At 44.7% G+C, this 18,511-nt stretch overlaps 8 protein-coding genes across 11 annotated transcripts; 4 read left to right on the top strand and 4 right to left on the bottom strand.

The window, feature by feature from the left end:
- Positions 1–102: 102 nt before the first annotated feature.
- Positions 103–731, bottom strand: LOC108087663 (cytochrome c oxidase subunit 6A, mitochondrial). The gene is made up of 2 exons (XM_017185152.2): positions 580–731; positions 103–442 (listed from the first exon to the last, which is right to left on the bottom strand). Exons 1-2 carry the CDS (start codon positions 674–676, stop codon positions 210–212), a joined length of 330 nt encoding a protein of 109 aa, XP_017040641.1. The 5' UTR covers positions 677–731; the 3' UTR covers positions 103–209.
- A 244-nt stretch (positions 732–975) lies between these two features.
- Positions 976–4,100, top strand: LOC108087659 (serine-threonine kinase receptor-associated protein). The gene is made up of 3 exons (XM_017185149.1): positions 976–1,515; positions 2,919–3,584; positions 3,648–4,100. The coding sequence occupies exons 1-3, from the start codon at positions 1,395–1,397 to the stop codon at positions 3,845–3,847; spliced, it is 987 nt and encodes a 328-aa protein (XP_017040638.1). The 5' UTR covers positions 976–1,394; the 3' UTR covers positions 3,848–4,100.
- LOC108087662 (eukaryotic translation elongation factor 1 epsilon-1) lies at positions 3,965–4,924 on the bottom strand. The gene is made up of 3 exons (XM_017185151.2): positions 4,787–4,924; positions 4,401–4,706; positions 3,965–4,270 (listed from the first exon to the last, which is right to left on the bottom strand). The coding sequence occupies exons 1-3, from the start codon at positions 4,865–4,867 to the stop codon at positions 4,118–4,120; spliced, it is 540 nt and encodes a 179-aa protein (XP_017040640.1). The 5' UTR covers positions 4,868–4,924; the 3' UTR covers positions 3,965–4,117.
- Positions 4,925–5,066: 142 nt separating this feature from the next.
- LOC108087606 (putative gustatory receptor 59f) lies at positions 5,067–6,470 on the bottom strand. The gene is made up of 4 exons (XM_017185045.1): positions 6,409–6,470; positions 5,437–6,352; positions 5,227–5,379; positions 5,067–5,168 (listed from the first exon to the last, which is right to left on the bottom strand). The coding sequence occupies exons 1-4, from the start codon at positions 6,468–6,470 to the stop codon at positions 5,067–5,069; spliced, it is 1,233 nt and encodes a 410-aa protein (XP_017040534.1).
- Positions 6,471–6,602: 132 nt separating this feature from the next.
- Positions 6,603–7,928, top strand: LOC108087634 (putative gustatory receptor 59e). The gene is made up of 3 exons (XM_017185091.1): positions 6,603–7,538; positions 7,593–7,748; positions 7,821–7,928. The coding sequence occupies exons 1-3, from the start codon at positions 6,603–6,605 to the stop codon at positions 7,926–7,928; spliced, it is 1,200 nt and encodes a 399-aa protein (XP_017040580.1).
- A 119-nt stretch (positions 7,929–8,047) lies between these two features.
- On the top strand, positions 8,048–11,034 carry LOC108087689 (sodium channel protein Nach). Its single transcript, XM_017185196.2, has 6 exons — positions 8,048–8,739; positions 8,793–8,889; positions 9,584–9,687; positions 9,764–9,842; positions 10,283–10,637; positions 10,716–11,034. Exons 1-6 carry the CDS (start codon positions 8,048–8,050, stop codon positions 10,976–10,978), a joined length of 1,590 nt encoding a protein of 529 aa, XP_017040685.1. The 3' UTR covers positions 10,979–11,034.
- An 89-nt stretch (positions 11,035–11,123) lies between these two features.
- LOC108087688 (protein brown) lies at positions 11,124–14,119 on the top strand. Its single transcript, XM_017185195.2, has 8 exons — positions 11,124–11,515; positions 11,601–11,833; positions 11,982–12,574; positions 12,635–12,829; positions 12,886–12,991; positions 13,044–13,145; positions 13,207–13,663; positions 13,721–14,119. Exons 1-8 carry the CDS (start codon positions 11,362–11,364, stop codon positions 13,906–13,908), a joined length of 2,028 nt encoding a protein of 675 aa, XP_017040684.1. The 5' UTR covers positions 11,124–11,361; the 3' UTR covers positions 13,909–14,119.
- LOC108087687 lies at positions 13,899–18,221 on the bottom strand. Of its 4 annotated transcripts, none has more exons than XM_017185190.1 (9): positions 17,951–18,221; positions 17,676–17,862; positions 16,556–17,619; positions 16,360–16,494; positions 16,165–16,299; positions 16,045–16,106; positions 15,380–15,984; positions 15,115–15,275; positions 13,899–15,053 (listed from the first exon to the last, which is right to left on the bottom strand). In XM_017185190.1, the coding sequence occupies exons 2-9, from the start codon at positions 17,745–17,747 to the stop codon at positions 14,462–14,464; spliced, it is 2,826 nt and encodes a 941-aa protein (XP_017040679.1). In that variant the 5' UTR covers positions 17,748–17,862; positions 17,951–18,221; the 3' UTR covers positions 13,899–14,461. The 4 variants fall into 4 exon arrangements, with proteins under 4 accessions (XP_017040679.1, XP_017040682.1, XP_017040680.1 ...); XM_017185193.1 differs by having other exon boundaries at positions 17,676–17,748; XM_017185191.1 differs by having other exon boundaries at positions 17,676–18,221.
- Positions 18,222–18,511: the final 290 nt, after the last annotated feature.

Raw genomic sequence — 18,511 nt, 5'->3', positions numbered from 1 at the left:
ACTTAAAGTGTTCCCGCGCACTCCTAAATATCCCATATCTCTGCTCCTTTAAAGGATATCCTCGCGGTTTGATCTTTATTAAAGCGCCAACTGGAGTTTAGATTAAAATTTTTCAGTATGGGTTTGTATTTCCGCCTAAATTTCAGTTTACATTAACGGTTATCATTACCAAACAATGAATAGATCCATGGATCGGAGACGGTGGCCACCTAGTGCTCATAACCGTCGGGCAGGGCGTTGACATGGGGGTTGTGGAACAGGCTCTTCTGGCCCTCGCCCCAAGGGAAGCGCTTCTCGCGGCGGCGCAGGTAATCGTACTTGACAAACTCCTGGCGGGGCTTGTCGTGCTCCTCCTGGTGCTTCAGGTAGGCGTTCAACATGCACAGACCCACGGCGGGAACGGCCACGAAGAAGGACAGGCGCTTCCACACCTTGTAGCCACCTAAAGGGTTGTAGAGTAAGGATATGGTGTTAGAAAATAGACTCCTCGGATCGTTCTTGCCCAACAGCCAAATTACATAACCTTAACCTTACAAAGGCAGGAGAATTCGGCAATCGGGACTTCAAACGGACACTTACCGGAGTGCTCGCCAGCCACGGCGGCAGTTCCGGACATATTCCGGGCGGCAGTAACGCCAATTTGGCGACGAATTGCGTGATTTAGAAGAGCTGACATATTTTCAATCGATTCCTGGCCCGAATGAAAATTTGCTATTTTGACAAGTAAATAGGGATGGTCCTAATCAGCGAAATGTCGTTACTTGTCTGCGAATAGTTATCGATATTTCCGTGATTTGTTAAATGATTCTTAAAAGAAAAAAACGCACCAAATATTAAAGATTTTTCATGAAGAAACTATAATATTTAAAAAGAGAAGGATTAAGTTACACTGTCGATCCAGTCCTTTGCTCTGACCCTGTCACAGTTCCTTCTTATCGACCGCCTTTAGCGGCAATCGACTCACGCAACCTCCGCTAGTGGGAACTTTTATCGAGACTGGAGTCGGCTACCAATCGTCCATATCCACAACAACAACGTGTCGCGTAATTATTTTCCCCTCTTGTTTATAAAATTCAACGCATTAAATTGTAAATACACCGCTCACTACTGCACATCAAAAAATACGCAGATTGCGTTGGAAAAGTGTAACAACAACAGCAACACAAATTAAGCAACGAACGGGAAAATTTTTCATCGAACGGGCAGTGAAAAGCTATTAATTAGGCAAAATAAGCAATCGAAGTACAAATTAAACCCCCGAAAAAACACCGCCATCTATTTACTAAGTGCAAAGTTTGCCAAATTCTCACTAGACATTACGGTTGCTACACTCGGAATAACAAACAAGTATTACAGGAAGGTGTGGAGGTCAACAGGAATAGACCAAAATTGTAATGGCTGCCAATAACTTGCGACAAATCCCGTTGACTTGCAGCGGTCATACGCGACCCGTGGTTCACCTGGATTTCAGCGACATCTGCGACAGCGGCTACTTTCTCATCTCGGCGTGCAAAGGTAAAAAATCGTGACAAATCGCATGCGATTTGGCGTCCTTGTGGGCTATATATAAACTGTATTCCGTCGTCGCACAGTGGTTAATTGCCTCTAAAATCATGTTAAAATTAACGCACGCATATTCATCCTTAAGACGTGAATATGTATGGTTTCAGCATCTCAAAACTAAAAACATTCAATTGAATTGAATAGACAATAAAAACATAGAAAAAATGTAAAGTTTTGATTAGAAACAAATTTTTTTAAAAAGTGGTTACGACCTTATCTATCAAATAAACTTGTTAAATTCAAGAGGATTAGTAAACACAATGAAATAGAAACTTCGCTGGAAAAGTAAACAGAAATTGTAAGGTTGAAACCCAAATTATATTGACAGTGGCAAGCGTTCTTTGATAAATGTATTGTTTTTGTTGAAAAGATGCTGCATCATATGATCCGTCAATCGGCAAAACATATGTACTACTGGCGAGCAAACACGATTTAGCTCCGTCTAGCCTATACTTTACCTTGACCCAAAATCAAAGTCATTATTGCGAGCGAAACCTGTTTGCTGCGAACCCTTTTCCCGCCACTCGCATGCTACAAATTTCGCGTTCTTTGCCTTGAGGTGTCAACTAGTCGATGCGATTGCTATTGCTATTTAATATGAAAACACAAGTGTGTGCTTTGCATTCGTTGCTTTCGCTAAATGTTGCATTTTATGCGGAAAGAACGTATACCCATTGCAAGTTCAAGTTAATTTCGTTATCGCCTTTTAACGTACTCGCTTCCCCTTGTTTAGCAACTTTTCAAAACTTTGCTCGTTTGTGCTTTCGGTTCAGTTCAGGCAGGAAGCACCTTGAAACTTCTATATTTATATGCTGTGTATATGCAGCTGCTCGGTTGTCGGGAGCAGAAAATCATCTGGAAGATTCTGGTCGTCGGATACCCTATCTTTTTGGGGTACAAAATTCTGTTATCATGTAAATTAAAAGCATGAACATTGCGAAAGCATTTAAGTTTCCATTAAATTTGTCAAAGGTTTTCCCCAAATGATTTTGATCATTAATTACAATAACCGCAAACCGAAGACCATTAACATTTCGAACTGCAATGTAGCTCCTAACGAACTAACAAGCCGCGTCCCTGCACTGCAGCAACCTGCCCGGGAACTGCAGTTCCCTGCCTCCCGGATCCCGCCGATCGGTGCAGTGCAAGTGACGTGAACTTGGGGAGCTCGCTTGCATGATTGCGAGCGACGCGTCGCCCAGGTCGTTGGCCTTGGCGGCAGGCATTGAGTCAAGGTGGCTTCCGTTCGCTAATTTATGCACGCACGCTTGCTCGCTCACTCGCTCGCCGGGCGAAAGCGAATCCGAATCCGAAATGCAACTGACTGACCGAGAATCGTGTTCTGAATCTTGCAGATGGCAGCCCGATGCTGCGGCACGGCGACACCGGCGATTGGGTGGGCACCTTCGAGGGACACAAGGGCGCCGTGTGGAACGCCACTCTCAACCGGAATGCCACTTTGGCCGCCTCCGGAGCGGCGGACTTCACCGGCAAGGTGTGGAATGCGGTGACCGGCGCCGAGATACACAGCTTCCAACACAAGCACATCGTGAAGAGCGTGGCCTTCGATATGGATTCCGAGAATATCGTCACCGGCAGCAACGAGAAGCTGGTGAGGGTCTTCAACCTGGAGCAGCCGGAGGCCCAACCGGAGGAGTACGCCGGACACACGGGTGCCATCAAGCGGGCGCTCTTCTGCCGCGGCGACAAGTGCATCATCTCGGCGGCCGAGGACAAGACGGTTCGGCTGTGGGACCGCATGACGGGCATTGAGGTGCAGCGCCTGCAGTTCAACAGCAACCCGAACAGCCTGGAAATCTCCAGCGACAATCACATCCTGACCATTGCCCATGGCTCCTCGATCAGTTTCTGGGAGATCGACACGCTGAAGAAGCTGAAGGAGGTGAAAGTGCCGACGAACGTGGCGTCGGCCAGTTTGCATCCGGATAAACATGTCTTCGTTTGCGGTGGCGAGGACTTCAAGATGTACAAATTCGATTACATCACAGGAAATGAAATTGGTAAGGCATTGCAGTTATATACAAAAGCATAACTTCAAAAGCTAATGTGTAATTTTCAAACAGAATCCTTCAAGGGACACTTCGGACCCGTGCACAGCGTGAAATTCAGCCCAGATGGCGAGCTCTACGCCAGCGGTTCCGAGGACGGAACTCTCCGGTTGTGGCAGACCACCGTGGGCAAGACCTACGGCCTCTGGAAGTGCACGGAGCCCACGGACCTGGGCAATTCCATCAGCTCGCCGCGCGAGGTCCAAGCGAACTGATGTTGGCGCAGCAGGAGTCGCTGCTACACAGCCCACGCTGCATCGGCGACGCAACGCAAGGGCACGTGATTCGGAGCTACGGCTGAGATCCAATTATCAAAAGAACAACTCGTAATGTGGGTTACAATAACGATTCTTCATATTCCAACGCTGAACTCTCTCATTGGCATTAAATGATAATCACACACAAAACTACATTGTGAAATGCAATAGAAATAAATAACTTAAGTGTCGCTTTTGTGACGTGAATGGATATTTAGTTCCAATGGATTAAATGTGGGTGCCTGTGGCCCAGCCGTGCAGGTAGATCGTTGTAAAGTTCAGCAGTGGTTCGCCTTGATGGATATCCGGGCGGTTTTGGAGGTGATCGAACCAGCGGGAGAGATTCAGATAGGCCTCCTTGTCCACTGGGGAGAGGGATTTCTGAAAGAATATATAGGTTGTTTAGGTAAAAGATTGATAAAGCCAGTAGTCTTGCTTTTTTAATGAATAAGAAATTCAAGCAAGTCAAAATCAGGAGGACATAACATCGTTGATTTGCATATAAACTCACCACAAGATCGTAGATGGCATAGTAGACGGCCAAGTCAGCCAATGTGATGAAGTGGCCCACCAAGTAGGATTTGCTGGCGAACAGTTTATTGAAGTCGGCAAGCAGTTGCTTGGACACATGTTTGTCCTTGGAGCCGGGTGCCACGTAGAGAACCGAGAACTCAATCCACTGGTACACCTGGGCCTCCACTTCCCGCGATGCCTTGCTGTTTTGGGCAGTCTCCGACTTGGACTCGTTGGCCAGGCTCTCAAGGATAGTGGCGAATCCGGCCACACTCTTCTTTAGGCCACTCGTGCGCGTTACGACCTTCACAACAGAAAATAAATTGATGATGCCGTGGGCATAGAATCTTTCTATTTTGGGGGTCAGCTGAACGGATAGTGTACCTGCTCCTCGTTGAGCTGCACCTTGCCGGGATTTACGCCCAAACAATTGGCAATCTTCTGCACTGTTGCAACGTCGCACATGGTCAGCAAAATTAAAGTTATTTGGTGTGCAAAAAAAAACAAGATACGCAAAACAGGGTTGTGCGATATGTTTGCGCCCTGCGAACTATCGATAGATATGTTATCGACTACGCAATGGCGCCTTTTTTAATTCAAATAAAAAGTGTTTAGTTGTTTTAAGTTAGTTTGCTTACATACTATGAGAAATGTGCGCTTGGGATTAAGTTTTAGTTATATTTCCCGTAACTGATTTAGACAACGCCTCATAAGTTACATCGTATTGCAGCAGAAAGATGAAAAAATCCGCAGAGGCCACTAGCAACTGAAAACGAGTTGTAAAAATTAAATATAAATTAAGAAACTTAAACTTAAAAACTTACAGCTGTTACAAATTTTAGGTCTAGTTCAATGGCGCCACCCACAACATGCTGTCGTACATTTGTCCGCATTTGTAGAATATAGTGAGTAATAGTTTCCCTAAGATCATTGTCAGTACATGACACTCGATTTAAGAAGACCAAGCACTTGGATTGCTGAAAGAAAGTAAAATTAAGAGATGTTTAAAACCTATTAAAATATGGTTATCTCACCTCATTTTGGATTTGTTGATTGAAAAACAGGATACTGACAACTTTTCCCAAGTGCATGGCAAGCCAGAGGATCATGTATAACCACTTGGACCAGTCAATTTCAGTCATCGAAGGATTTTCAATGCCCTGGTATACTAAGAACAAGACCAGGTTAAAGTTCAAGAAACATCCCACCAAGAGAAGTACAATGGAGTACTGGAATGTGCGGTTCGTGAACTTGGTGAAATTAGTCAGATCTGCGTGCTGTATTCGAAATCTTTGCACCTCCGCTTGTCGAGGGCGAATTATATGGAACAATTCCCGCTCCAGGTTTTCGGTTACTTTCCTCTGACGCCAAGCGATTCCTTGAAGTACCAGATAGTACTGGACAAATGATAAGCAGCTTATGATGTTCGGCATCACATAGCTATTAATACTCAGGACCGATTTGAGGATCTCACATTTGTGGCTCCACATATCAAAGAAGAAGGCCAGGCATGTGAAAATCCAGACCAGATATAGCTGATTCCTAATAAACCTCTTCGTCCTCTTGCAATCGATGCTGTAACCGCTCTCCAAATCCCATTTCACAATATCCTTTATGACTTTTGGAACGCATTTCCTCCATTGCCAAGCAAGGAGCATAATGACGAAGATATGGACCACATAAATGCATGATTCAATGGCGTTTAGATAGCGATCCAGGGAAACCTTTTCTAAAGTGACGATTACGAATTCCCAGTAGGAACCACAGGCAAAACATGCATACCAAACAAAAATCCAACATAGGTGGATTAATTTGTAAAATCTATTAGGACATATTGGTAAGCTCGTTATAGGGGCTATATTAGCCAAAATAGAGATGATAAGTAACCAATGCAGGGCCTTATGAAGTTGATTAAATTTTTCCGCATATTGTTGATGGTAATTAGATAGTCTGCAAAGTCAGATAAAGTTAACTTATTCAAATATCTTGATAAAATCAAAGCTTACCCTTCCTTTGGAAAACCTTTAAGCTTTAGCCTTTTAGTTGGTAGTTTCTTAGAGCGCCACATGATGACTACTGAGGATTTATAATTTCTAACAAATGTTTGAGCCTGTCAATCCCATCAGACAACTCATTAATCAAATTAATTTAGCGCAAACCCCTTGAACTACTTACCTTCATTAATTAAAACCACCTCACGATGAACAGTTCGTTTTGGGAGAATCTTTTTCTGACCATAAACAGATTTCTCGGTGTATCTGCAAGTGGAAGATCAGGAGTCCTTCGATGGATCCACTCTCTTTGGTGCATCTTTTTGATGATTTACGTTTGGATTGGAAGCATTTACAAGTGCGTGGATTTTAGAGGAGAGATGCCCACCATCGAAAAAGTGCTCTACCAAATGGAAATCCCGGGAAACATGGCATGTGTTGCCTTTCTGGTTTATCATGCTGTTGTAAATCGTCCCTGTTACCAGAATATGGAGTTTCAGGTGCAACGTTTGATCTCCGGACATGATGCCAAAGCTATTCGGGATATTTACAAGAGACAAGGTCGGAGAACTCTCAGTATAACGTCGATTACCATAGCTTTCCACAGTTTATGTGCCTTAATGGATATTTTATACTATAGCTTTGATTTCTGGACCACTTTTATAAGTAATAGTGTCTATAATCTGCCAGCTTTAATGCTGAGTCTTGGAATTCTCCAATACGCTCTTTCTGTGCACAAGCTTTATCTTCTATTGGACCAGATGAGGATTAAATTGGAGGAGCTAAAGTTGCGTCAGAGACCAACTCAGGAAATAACCAAATTGGATGCTCGATATGAGTCCGCTTTTGCTTTTTTAGTGGATGCTGGAGGTGGTTCCAGTAAATTGATTGAAGAAATGCGATCAAATTGCAACTTAATCGAAATGATCCACAAGGAGTTGCTATCCAAATTTGGAATTTTTTTGGTGTTAAATTTTTTGAATTCTTTGATCAGTGTTTGTGTGGAGCTCTACTTAGTTTTTAACTTTTTCGACAATCCTCAATGGCAAGAGTCTATATTGCTAATGTATAGGTTGCTTTGGTTGGTCCAACATGGAGGAAGAATATGGTTTATTCTAGCAGTCAACGAACAGATCTTGGAGCAGGTAATATGTATTTATATTTTAAATCTTAATTAATACTCTAACCATTTGCCTTAGCAATGTAACCTCTTTCAGTTGCTCAATGAATTGGAGGTGTGTAGTTCCCACCTGGAAAGCACCATTAATCGCTTTTTGTTGCAACTCCAGACGAGTTTAGGTCAACCCCTGGCAGCCTGTGGAATCGTGACACTGGACACACTTTCACTGGGAGGGGTGAGTGGCTGGCGGTCATCCAATTAACCCCTTTGTTGCAAGATTTATTGTTTCGCCTTTGTCCAACGACAGTTTATCGGAGTTCTGATGGCCATTGTCATATTCCTCATTCAAATCGGTCTGGGCAATAAATCGCTAATGGGTGTTGCCCTCAACAGATCCAGTTGGGTTTACGTTTGAATCAAATGGACATACTCGCGATTAATAAAAAGAATAAGATAAACTAGTGGGGGACTATTACATTTTAGGTTTGAATAAATAAAAGGGGCAAAACAGCTCGGCTTTCCATTCGGTAAAAAATGTCCAACCAACGAGTGTGGCTTTGGCTAAAAGGAATCTCTGGGAAGATCCTTCGAGGATTGCTGGCTGTCCTCCGAGTTTCCTTGGCTGGCTTGTGTGTTTACTTCGGTCGGTTGCGGGATGTGGTGGCCCAGGCAGGAGCTGAAACGGGTCTCCTGGCCCTGAGTTTGTGCGTCAACCGGAGTATTCACTTTTTGGAACGGATTTTTTGGCTGGCGATAGTCATTAGTAGTGTAATTGCCGCCTTGGTTCTCAGTCGGCTTCAGCTGGAGCGATACTTTAGTTCACCAACTGTCATCTCCGTGGATCGGGATTATCGCGGTTGGAATGGATCCTTGCCAGCAGTCACTTTGTGCTACTACGACCACATCGACTCCTTCAAGGCAAACGAGTATATCCAGGAAGTGTGGAATGTGTCCATCATCGATGAGGACTACTTTTACTTCATGGACTTCCTCTACGCGGTGGTGAATGCCACTGCGGGTAACTACGCAGAATTGGCCAAGTTTGCAGAGGATGAGCGTTTCGACCAGATTGACTTGTACGAGATGATCCAACGGGTGGACAGACCCTTCGAGCAGGTAATCAGCAGCTTTGATCCGGACTTTCAGATCCATGTTCAAAGGGTAATGACGGAACGGGGAGCCTGCTATGCCATCAATTCGCCCATGTCAACGGTTCTGAGTGGACAGTGAGTATGGGTATCTTGAAAATACTTATCCAATTAACTTTATCCCTTTGAAGACCCGTTGCCTACGATCTGATGCCGCAGCCTTTGTCCTGTCAGTATGGAAAACAGCAGTGCTACATCCGAATGGATCTGTATGAGAGCACTGGCGTGGTGGGTTGATGCACAATGACCACCATTGAAGAGTCTTAACCCGCATCCGTCCCTTAAAATCTGTAACATATTAGCTCCTATGTATCAATTTGATACAGGTTTAAAAACATGCTAAAATTAGTTAGTAAAATTAAAAAAGAAACCAATTTTTTATATTTATTATGAACGTTTGTTTATTTTGAACAAAAAATGCTTTTCATGAATTTTGAAAAAATTAAGTGCATTGTCACAAATTTTATAAAAATGGTCAGTGCATTCTCTGATCGTGGCATTGATTTGCGAGCATGAATGTAGGGCCGAACCAGCTCGTCAGCAACTTCAATGATAAAAAGACGGCGGCGATATTTTTTTTCCTTGTTTTTCCATTCGGGATTGAGCTCAGTGAGTAATACAAATGCATTGAATACCGAAATATCCAATATATACAATATATATGTATATATACAATATATACACTGTATCAATTTGATACATAGAACCATTGTGTTACCTATTTTGTAGCGCGTTTGTTTGAAGTCATAAACTTCTGACAGTGGTTTTTTTTATTGCTCTTTTTAAAGACAAAACTTGAGCCAAAAGCACAAATCCATATAAGAATCCATTTCGCCTAAGTCTGAATCTTAAGTTAAAGTTTGTATCAAATTGATACAAAGAACGGATGCGGGTTAAATAATAAATGAAATCAACCTTGCAGCTGGACGTCCACTCGCCATTTGAGGTTTCGGCCACAGAGGCGAACATTGTGGCCCTGCACAAATCGGACGAGATAACAGCCTCGTTCAAGGTGCTCGAAACCGTGTAAGTGGACCAGACTTCCCATCCAGACAGTTTCCCGACCATAAAGACATTTGTTTATATGCTCCACTATCTCCAGGGCATCGAAAAACTTACACCAACTGAGTGTGGCGCAGCGCAAGTGTGTGTTTAACAACGAGGAGACTTCCAACCTGAAGGTATCTCAATATGCACCTTATCTCAAAAAAAAAAAAAAATAGATGCTCTGGTATTGGAGCGATGCCCTGCGTTCCGGTTCGGCAAATAAACAAATTTCCCAAGTCAAATAAAATAGCAGCTTCTGATAAGGCGAATAGGTGCAAGAAACTCAAATCTTCTAAAGTACCTGCCCTGCATCCAGACTTCCAAGAAAACAAAATAATGATATCTAAGCACGTGTTTTTATACTAATTTTTTTTATTGAGATAAACAAAAGATTTTTAAATGAAAAAGATATAACAAGATATTCTTTTTTATAGTAATAGTAAAAGGTTTAATAATAGTTTTAAAGTGACTCATGCTTATAAAATGTAATGTGTAATGTACACAGATGTTTAGTGACTTACTTAAATTTATTATAATTCATATAAAATTGTTACCCCTTTATTATAACAACCAGATCTACAGTAAATCCCTCTGCCTGGCTCGATGCCGTGCCGTGATGGCTCTGGAAATGTGCAACTGCGTGCCCTTTTTCTACCCGTATGTCGAGGGTCCCAGTTGCAATCCCGCCGGATTCGAGTGCCTGCTGGACTTCAAGTGGCCCATCTGGGCATTGCACATCTGTAAGTGTCCTTCCACTTGCACGGAGATCGAGTACACCATGCAGACGGTGAAGAAGAGTTCCTGGGGAGTCAAAAACAATGAGGAGGTTGCCAGCAGCGAGACAGCCACCTCCAGTTTCCGATGGGATTTGATTCCTCCGAAGGTTCGAATGCGCCGCGATGTGGTCTACAGTTTCGAGGATTTAGTGGGTGAGTTCACAACAATTTAATAGTTTACCATAACGCATAAATATATATAATAATTATTTAATTTATTACCCTTTCCAGTATCCTTTGGAGGTGTCCTTGCTCTCTTTGTGGGCGTCAGTGTGATGGGCCTGGTGCAGATGGGCCATGTGATCATCTACAACTTGCTGCTGGACGTCTATGCCCTCATCCGCAGAGTCGTGGGCCGCTTGAGGCGCCTCTGGCGAAGAGAAGACGACCACAAAGCGGAGGCGAGCCGCCTCAAAAACCGACTGCACCACCTCAATGAGCGCCTCTCTTTGGCCGACACCGCTGAACTGCCGCCGTTCGACTATGTGAATTGATAAGCGACAATTAGCTGGCAACCCAAATGCGGTCAAAAGTTTAATGTTACTAGGAGGGGGAGGGCAGCCAACAGACTGGAGGGGCTGTTGGGTGGGTGATGGTGGATCTGTTGGGGGTAGAAAACCATGTCGCCGGCATCGACGTTGCCCAGTTGCCGCTCAGACTTCAACGCGAACAGTCGACTCTGCCTCTGACCGCGATTCCGTCGGACAGATTTAAGGTTTCTCCGCCGCCAAAGATCCCGAGCAGATATGCAAATACATTGTAGTCGGCGGACCCTCAGATAAGATAAGCCCCATTGGGATAATCGCGATAAGTCGGTAGATCAAATAGCCAGAATTGTAGGAGTTCCGGCGGGGTTACTGAACCTCCAGTTCGTCCAATGGAGTCCGGCAGTTCGTCGGGTCAGGGCCAGGGTCCATCGTTGTGCCTCGAGTGGAAGCAGCTCAATTACTATGTGCCCGCCCAGGAGCAGAGCAACTACAGCTTTTGGAACGAGTGCCGCAAGAAGCGGGAGCTGCGGATCCTCCAAGACGGTGAGTCAATGCTCCGGAGTTCGGATGTGGATCTGGGAATGGGACTGACTTGCGGTTTCGCTTGCATCGGTTTTTCGGTTTGCAGCCAGCGGGCACATGAAGACCGGCGACCTCATCGCCATCTTGGGCGGATCCGGCGCGGGCAAGACCACGTTGCTCGCGGCGATTTCGCAACGGCTGAGAGGTAACCTGACCGGCGATGTGGTTTTGAACGGCATGGCCATGGAACGGAATCAAATGACGCGCATCTCCAGCTTTCTGCCGCAGTTCGAGATCAACGTGAAGACTTTTACGGCCTACGAGCATCTTTACTTTATGGTGGGTCCTTTATTATTAATAAGAAAATTTTTATCTTTATCTAAAAAAGTAATAGTATTAAATGTGAAATAAAATAAAAAAGAAAAGGGTTTCCAAGATATAAAATATTATTTATTAATTATTTTCCCATTTTTTCCTGTATTCCCAGTCCCATTTCAAAATGCACAGACGCACTACCAAGTCAGAAAAGCGACAAAGGGTGGCGGATCTACTTCTGGCCGTCGGATTGAGAGATTCAGCCCACACCCGCATCCAGCAATTGTCGGGCGGAGAAAGAAAGCGACTGAGTTTAGCAGAGGAACTGATCACAGATCCCATATTCCTGTTCTGCGATGAACCCACCACGGGATTGGACAGCTTTAGTGCCTACTCGGTGATCAAAACATTGAGGCACTTGTGCACGAGGCGACGCATTGCCAAGCATTCCTTGACTCAGGTTTACGGAGAGGATTCCTTTGAAACGCCGAGTGGAGAGAGCAGTGCCAGTGGCAGTGGCAGTAAGTCCATCGAAATGGAAGTGATGGACGAATCTCACGAAAGCCTGTTGCGATCCATGCGGGAACTGCCAACTTTGGGAGTCTTGAGCAACAGTCCGAATGGAACCCACAAAAAGGCGGCCATCTGCTCCATCCACCAGCCCACATCGGACATCTTCGAGCTCTTCACACACATCATCCTGATGGATGGTGGTAGGATAGTTTTCCAGGGACGAACCGAACAGGCTGCCAAATTTTTTACAGAGTGAGTTGGTCTGATCTTTTAAATATTTGTAATTAATGCGGTTATTTTTAATATTACCAGCTTGGGTTACGAGCTCCCTCTCAATTGCAATCCTGCGGATTTTTATCTTAAGACCCTGGCGGATAAGGAGGGAAAGGAGGATCCTGCTGCTGTCCTTCGAGCAAAGTACGAACACGAGACGGATGGACTCTATAGCGGCAGTTGGTTGCTAGCCCGCAGTTACAGTGGAGATTACCTTAAACACGTGCAAAATTTGTAAGTGATATGCATAAATGTATTTTATATAAACAGTAATCAAAATCCCATTTCAGCAAGAAAATACGTTGGATGTATCAGGTTTATCTATTAATGGTGCGCTTCATGACGGAAGATGTGCGGAATATTAAGAGTGGTCTCATAGCCTTCGGATTCTTTATGGTAAGTTACTATTCTTCTCAAAGAAAGGCTAGTTGATAATCCTTATCAATAGATCACCGCTGTAACGTTATCACTTATGTATTCCGGAATTGGAGGACTTACCCAGCGAACAGTACAGGATGTAGGAGGCTCCATCTTCATGCTGAGCAACGAGGTATAAGCCTTTAAAAAATCATTTTAAGGATTGAAAAATAATTTAAGATATCTTCAAACAGATGATCTTCACTTTTAGTTATGGAGTGACCTATATATTCCCCGCTGCATTGCCCATCATCAGAAGAGAAGTTGGTGAGGGCACCTACAGCTTGTCCGCATATTACGTGGCCCTGGTGCTCTCCTTCGTGCCAGTGGCCTTCTTCAAGGGATACGTCTTCCTGTCGGTGATCTACGCCTCCATTTACTACACTCGTGGCTTTCTTCTGTACCTGAGCATGGGCTTTCTGATGAGTTTGTCCGCGGTGGCAGCCGTTGGCTATGGCGTCTTCCTCTCCAGCCTTTTCGAGTCGGACAAGATGGCCTCCGAATGCGCAGCGCCTTTTGATTTGATCTTCCTGATTTTCGGTGGAACGTACATGAATGTGGATACAGTGCCTGGGTTGAAATATTTTTCCCTGTTCTTCTACTCCAACGAGGCACTGATGTACAAGTTCTGGATTGACATTGACAACATTGGTGAGCTACTTATGATTCCAATAAAGAAAATTAAATAATGAAAATAATCTTTATTAGACTGTCCCGTCAACGAGGATCATCCTTGCATCAAGACCGGTCTGGAGGTTCTTGAACAAGGATCGTTCCGCACTGCCGAGTATACATATTGGCTCGATTGTATTTGTCTAATGGTAGTGGCTGTCATATTTCACATTGTCTCATTTGGATTGGTGAGAAGATACATACATCGCAGCGGTTATTATTGATTGTGGGCGCTTTTATTATTCTAATTTCAGTTTACACTCTTACAGAACTTGATTTCAGCTTAATTTCAGTTGCATTGAGTACACACGCGGTTTAGTTAGTTAAAATTTGTAATTTTTAAGCACAATTTGTTCTTAATACATCTAAACTTCAGTGGAAAATATTGCATTCATCAAACTCGAGTCGCATAAAATATATCCCATATAGATCGTATATGCCGGTATTTTTAAAAAGATCTTAGTTGAAATTTAACTAAATTTGAGTTCAAGGTAAAGTCTTGGGTGAGTCTAGGGGAAGGCGATCTATAAGATCTATACAAGATGTACTTTATATATACCTATTTTTACGGTTGTCTGCCATTATAAGAAAAGTACTTTTGTTTTATAGGAGACCTGGCAGTTAAATAAATTAAGCTAAAACAACCAAAAAAATAATTGAAACAATAAACGGAAAAAATGTTAAGCTTACTTTGGCAAAGAACATGGGGAACATGCTGAAGAATTGCCACTGTAAGCGTTATTTCTTTAAACAATTGTCCTTTTTCAATTTGCTGATTTAGCAGTCAAAGGAAATCTGACGCTTGGCCTTGCCTCCAGAGTTGTTGCTGTTTCCCATGGGTGGCATTTGGAACTTTCGGGCCGAGCCGTTGCTTCCTCCGCCTCCAAAGTAGGGACTGATGTTCTGCTGATCCTTGCCAGTGAAGTTCTTCTGCGCCGATCGACGCGTCTCGCAGTCCATGTTCTCTCGCAGCGCCAGACCGCCCAGGTTGCTCTTGGACGAGCTGTTCTGCAGCGTGGGATTGGGTCGAATGGGTTGCCGTTCCTTGCAGAAGAGATCCTCCGAGATGCGGTCCACAATGCTGGATTGCGTGTCCGAGAAGGTGTTCGTCGGCAAGCTCATTTGACTGAGTCCGAATGAATCTATCGAGTTCTCGCTGCCGAAGATGTTGTGCAAAGAACGCGCCGAACCGGCTGCTGATGTTTGCGAAAGAAGCAGCTTTCGCTGGGCAAACTCCTCGGGGCCAATGTAGCCCGAAAGGCGGGTGCTCGACAGACGCTTAGCCTCACTCTCCTGACTTCGCGCCTGCAGGTAAATGTCATCCGCATTCTTGCCCGCAATCACACTGAAGGCGAACTTCTTGGCCAGCCTGTGGATAAATAAGCGTTAAAATAAAGCAAAAACCAGGTTTATCCCAACCCCGAGCTCACCTCAGCAGAGTTTCGCTGTTGCTCGATGAGTGTCCCAGGTAGAATTCCTGGAAGATGCGCTTCACAATGCGCGTTAGGTCTGCCGCATGTTGACGGAAGTGCTCGTGCTTCGCTGTGATCTTTCGCTCCTGCAGTGCCTGTGACACAGCCCAAAGCAGTTTCTGTAATAATAAAATTAGTAAATTATGACTTTTGAAATTTTAGGGGTGGATTTATCAACTAGGTATAAGATAGTTTGGTATTGATTGCAAAATAAGACTTTTACCTTTCGCTGATTATCCGTCATACTGCTATTGGGAGTGGCGCTCATCTCCGAGTGCGCTCGCTGCAGTTTGCTCGCCAGAGGCGTGCCGCTTGCAAAGGAGGAGGAGTTCACCAGGTTGCTACTGCTGCCGCTCAGCCCATGACTAAGTCGCGCTTGACCAGCAGGAGTAGCTGCGTGCTGTGCCAACTTTTGCTGCAAGCCTGCCGTGGAGGAACCAGCTCCAATGCAGAAGCTCTGACTCTTGATCTTCAGAGCTCGAGGTGTCAAGCCACTCGGCCCACTGCTCTCGGCCCTGAACAGTTTGCTGGTCTGGCTAGCCAGATCAGCAGAGTCTTCGTCATCGCAGGCGTTCCGTTTTCGCTTTAAAAGCGACTCAAGTTGATTACCGCCACCCTGGTGGTCCGGCGAAAAGAGTGCCCGCTTCGAACGCTCCACGCGGTTAGCAATCTCCGGCTTGAAGAGCGGCCTGGGCGGTATTAGCTGTTGAAGGGTCTTGGCTGGGCTTTGGAATAAGGCACGCTTGGAGGTTTCTCTCGAAGGTCCTGGTTTAATGAGATCGGTGCGGTAGAGAAGCTTGCGGGCGGATGAGGATGGCGTCTTGCGGGCTAGTAAATAAATATAATTACATTTTGAAATCCAATGACTTATCTTATCTGACCACTTACCTTTTTTCTTGCTACCCGGCGTCTTTCGTTTGGGCGTGGCCTTGCGTTTATTTCGCGCTTTTCTGCGAATCAAATTAATAGTTAGCTTGTTGTATTAGTTCATTCATTAAATGTACCCACTTCTTATCTAGCATAAGTTGAGGTCCAATTGAGCTGTTAAGTTTCTGAGAGTTGGTGGCCAAACTCGCCGAGGAAAATATGGCACGGCGCTTGGCCAAGTGACTTAGGCGGTTTCCAGGCGATTGGGTTAACATTCTGTAAAAATAATAGTTTTATAAGTAATTCGATTCCATGGTAAGTGGTTGTAAAACTCACTTCATCCGCATGTTTCGCTTCTTGGCACTCGATGGCGATCTCACATAGGATGTGGCCGTTTCAACACCCACATATCGATCCACCACGGACAAGCTGAGGTATTCGTTTTGTTCGGCAGCCTTGTTTAGATTGTAGCTGTAAAGGCGAATGGTTTATCAAAATATTATCTTTTTTATCCAAAGTTACAAGTCCTTACCTTAGTCCATGATGTCTCACACCAAGCACATCTCGCCAGCCCATGTTTTGAGCTTCAGAAAGACTGTGCGTCGGTCGAAACAACGAGGTTGTTTCACTTATGCCACTGTCCTCAATTGTGGGCGTTGGAGTTGGGGCATCCTTAGAGAGGAAGGTGAGTACGTTCGTCTTCATGCTAAGCACCATTTTAATAACATCCAGATCGGGTGTGGTCACTGTGGGCGGCGGACGCACGCCCTGAAGACAGCGACGTATCCGCCGATAAAGTTCCCGCTCTCGCCGGCAATTCTCCAAGAAATGCGATCGAGGATCGTTAGCGTTGAGCTGGGTGGTCGAGAGGTCCATTGTCTGTTCATCCACGAAGCTCGACTCTGTGGGTGCATTAAGTGAACTGCGGGGGCGCACATCACTTATACACTGCGACTCCTCCAGCACTTCGGGAAGATCCTCGATCCGTGTGGGCGGCTCCTTTTCCACCTGATCATTGTTTTCTGCTTCATCGTCGCTGTCGGCAAAGAGATCGGGCGAGCGTTCGTTGTTAAACTTCTGCTGCGAGGTGTTTAGCGAGGTTTCCAGCACGGAAGAGAGTCTGGGATTGGCATTGGAGGGTCCGGGCTTCTCCTGATCCTCAGGTATCGCAGTTAGACTTTTGATTTTACCATCAAAGGAGAGACTGCCCGTAGTCGTGGTTGATGTTATGGCCACTGACACGGCCATGTCCACGGCGTTGCAGCTGTTCTCCTCGATGAGGGTGTCGTAGAACCGTGGAAAAACAATTTTGCCCGGAGAGGGGCGACGGTCGGTAGGCAGTTCCACCTCAGGCAGCTTTAGGTTTTGTAGCTGGGAGCCATAGAGACGCTTATTAACCTGGCCATATGGACTGTCCCCGAAGCCCAGGAATACGGATTCTTGGCTACTTGATTTCTGGTTGGGTGGCGTCGAGGTTTCTCCAGGTGGATGGTTGTCGACGGGTTGGTTGCTAAGTGGTTTTGGTTTCATCAGATACGGCAAATTCATGTGCTCCTCGTCAGATATATGGCCCTCATTGTTTTCACTAAGCGAAGACTATAAATAGCAAATTTTAATAACTATTGCATTGAAAGTATGGTCATTATTCTTACCCCGCTTCCGGAAGAAGGCTCCGATTCGTAGCTGTTGTTTATTTTATTTCTAATAGAGTTGCTGGTGGCCATTCTTTGAATAAAAATAGATTTTTTGTTGTAGTTATACCCCCTAGTTATTTTAGGCACGCGGCATTTTGTACAGGCTTGCTCCACTTTTTTGGAGCTCTATAAACACTGAAAATGCCTGGAAGAACGAAAGCGAAAGTTCATACGGGACGGCCACCGACGATTTTCTTATCTCGACGCATCAATCTTGATGAAAGTGCATTTACCTTTTGGAAATGTGGCACTTTTCCCTGGTCGGGGGAAACTAAGCCGCCCAAGCGAAAAACGCGCGTAGAACTCGAAGTTTTGCAGGCATTTAATGCTATCCAATCGCACGCTCCGAGTCTCTTTAGAATCTGTACTTGTGCGCGCGACCTTGGCGGACCTAGTTCATTATAACTTTATCTTTTAAAACGCGTTTAATTAGTTAATTTGGGTTTAAAACACTGTTGTTAAAATCGCTATCTGCGTGCACATCTGCCTGCTTTTGGCGGTGGTGCTAACGCGTCGCGGAAATTCCATTAGGGATGGGCGATAGTTATTGTATCGGCTTGTCCTCAGCCATGACCGCTGATATTATAACTTGAAACCATAATAACCTTTATTGTAGTCTTAAGTTGTTTTTTATTAATCTATAGTTTAAAAAAAAATTCATAACCAAATACCTTGAACACAAAATGGTTTCACTTAAACTTATTATGTTGTACTCCAGTGTTGTCGCACAGACTGTGCGACATACGATTGTTTTTGTAAACAACCACTGATTATACTATCGGTTCAGAAACTAT

This window comes from Drosophila ficusphila, unplaced genomic scaffold (genome assembly GCF_018152265.1).
Source record: "Drosophila ficusphila isolate 14025-0441.05 unplaced genomic scaffold, ASM1815226v1 contig_414, whole genome shotgun sequence".
In the NCBI taxonomy this organism is placed as follows: domain Eukaryota; kingdom Metazoa; phylum Arthropoda; class Insecta; order Diptera; family Drosophilidae; genus Drosophila; species Drosophila ficusphila.
The sequence above is the reverse complement of the archived record's forward strand: the minus strand, read 5'-3'. Positions and strand labels throughout refer to the sequence as shown.

What these genes read in the sequence shown, in the direction of transcription:
- LOC108087663 (XM_017185152.2), bottom strand. Translation starts at nt 676, where the DNA reads ATGTCAGCTCTTCTAAATCACGCAATTCGTCGCCAAATTGGCGTTACT. An exon ending in CGTGGCTGGCGAGCACTCCG is followed by an intron (nt 443 to 579) that starts GTAAGTGTCCGT and finishes ACAACCCTTTAG; the next exon opens with GTGGCTACAAGGTGTGGAAG.
- LOC108087659 (XM_017185149.1), top strand. Translation starts at nt 1,395, where the DNA reads ATGGCTGCCAATAACTTGCGACAAATCCCGTTGACTTGCAGCGGTCAT. An exon ending in TCTCATCTCGGCGTGCAAAG is followed by an intron (nt 1,516 to 2,918) that starts GTAAAAAATCGT and finishes TGAATCTTGCAG; the next exon opens with ATGGCAGCCCGATGCTGCGG. An exon ending in CATCACAGGAAATGAAATTG is followed by an intron (nt 3,585 to 3,647) that starts GTAAGGCATTGC and finishes ATTTTCAAACAG; the next exon opens with AATCCTTCAAGGGACACTTC.
- LOC108087662 (XM_017185151.2), bottom strand. Translation starts at nt 4,867, where the DNA reads ATGTGCGACGTTGCAACAGTGCAGAAGATTGCCAATTGTTTGGGCGTA. An exon ending in TGCAGCTCAACGAGGAGCAG is followed by an intron (nt 4,707 to 4,786) that starts GTACACTATCCG and finishes TCTGTTGTGAAG; the next exon opens with GTCGTAACGCGCACGAGTGG. An exon ending in ATGCCATCTACGATCTTGTG is followed by an intron (nt 4,271 to 4,400) that starts GTGAGTTTATAT and finishes ATATTCTTTCAG; the next exon opens with AAATCCCTCTCCCCAGTGGA.
- LOC108087606 (XM_017185045.1), bottom strand. Translation starts at nt 6,470, where the DNA reads ATGTGGCGCTCTAAGAAACTACCAACTAAAAGGCTAAAGCTTAAAGGT. An exon ending in ATCAACAAATCCAAAATGAG is followed by an intron (nt 5,380 to 5,436) that starts GTGAGATAACCA and finishes ACTTTCTTTCAG; the next exon opens with CAATCCAAGTGCTTGGTCTT. An exon ending in ACCTAAAATTTGTAACAGCT is followed by an intron (nt 5,169 to 5,226) that starts GTAAGTTTTTAA and finishes ACTCGTTTTCAG; the next exon opens with TTGCTAGTGGCCTCTGCGGA.
- LOC108087634 (XM_017185091.1), top strand. Translation starts at nt 6,603, where the DNA reads ATGAACAGTTCGTTTTGGGAGAATCTTTTTCTGACCATAAACAGATTT. An exon ending in ACGAACAGATCTTGGAGCAG is followed by an intron (nt 7,539 to 7,592) that starts GTAATATGTATT and finishes CATTTGCCTTAG; the next exon opens with CAATGTAACCTCTTTCAGTT. An exon ending in ACACACTTTCACTGGGAGGG is followed by an intron (nt 7,749 to 7,820) that starts GTGAGTGGCTGG and finishes GTCCAACGACAG; the next exon opens with TTTATCGGAGTTCTGATGGC.
- LOC108087689 (XM_017185196.2), top strand. Translation starts at nt 8,048, where the DNA reads ATGTCCAACCAACGAGTGTGGCTTTGGCTAAAAGGAATCTCTGGGAAG. An exon ending in AGGAGACTTCCAACCTGAAG is followed by an intron (nt 9,843 to 10,282) that starts GTATCTCAATAT and finishes TATAACAACCAG; the next exon opens with ATCTACAGTAAATCCCTCTG. An exon ending in CAGTTTCGAGGATTTAGTGG is followed by an intron (nt 10,638 to 10,715) that starts GTGAGTTCACAA and finishes TACCCTTTCCAG; the next exon opens with TATCCTTTGGAGGTGTCCTT.
- LOC108087688 (XM_017185195.2), top strand. Translation starts at nt 11,362, where the DNA reads ATGGAGTCCGGCAGTTCGTCGGGTCAGGGCCAGGGTCCATCGTTGTGC. An exon ending in CTTAAACACGTGCAAAATTT is followed by an intron (nt 12,830 to 12,885) that starts GTAAGTGATATG and finishes ATCCCATTTCAG; the next exon opens with CAAGAAAATACGTTGGATGT. An exon ending in GATTGACATTGACAACATTG is followed by an intron (nt 13,664 to 13,720) that starts GTGAGCTACTTA and finishes AATCTTTATTAG; the next exon opens with ACTGTCCCGTCAACGAGGAT.
- LOC108087687 (XM_017185191.1), bottom strand. Translation starts at nt 17,747, where the DNA reads ATGGCCACCAGCAACTCTATTAGAAATAAAATAAACAACAGCTACGAA. An exon ending in CAACTTATGCTAGATAAGAA is followed by an intron (nt 16,107 to 16,164) that starts GTGGGTACATTT and finishes TTTGATTCGCAG; the next exon opens with AAAAGCGCGAAATAAACGCA. An exon ending in GCCGGGTAGCAAGAAAAAAG is followed by an intron (nt 15,985 to 16,044) that starts GTAAGTGGTCAG and finishes TTTATTTACTAG; the next exon opens with CCCGCAAGACGCCATCCTCA.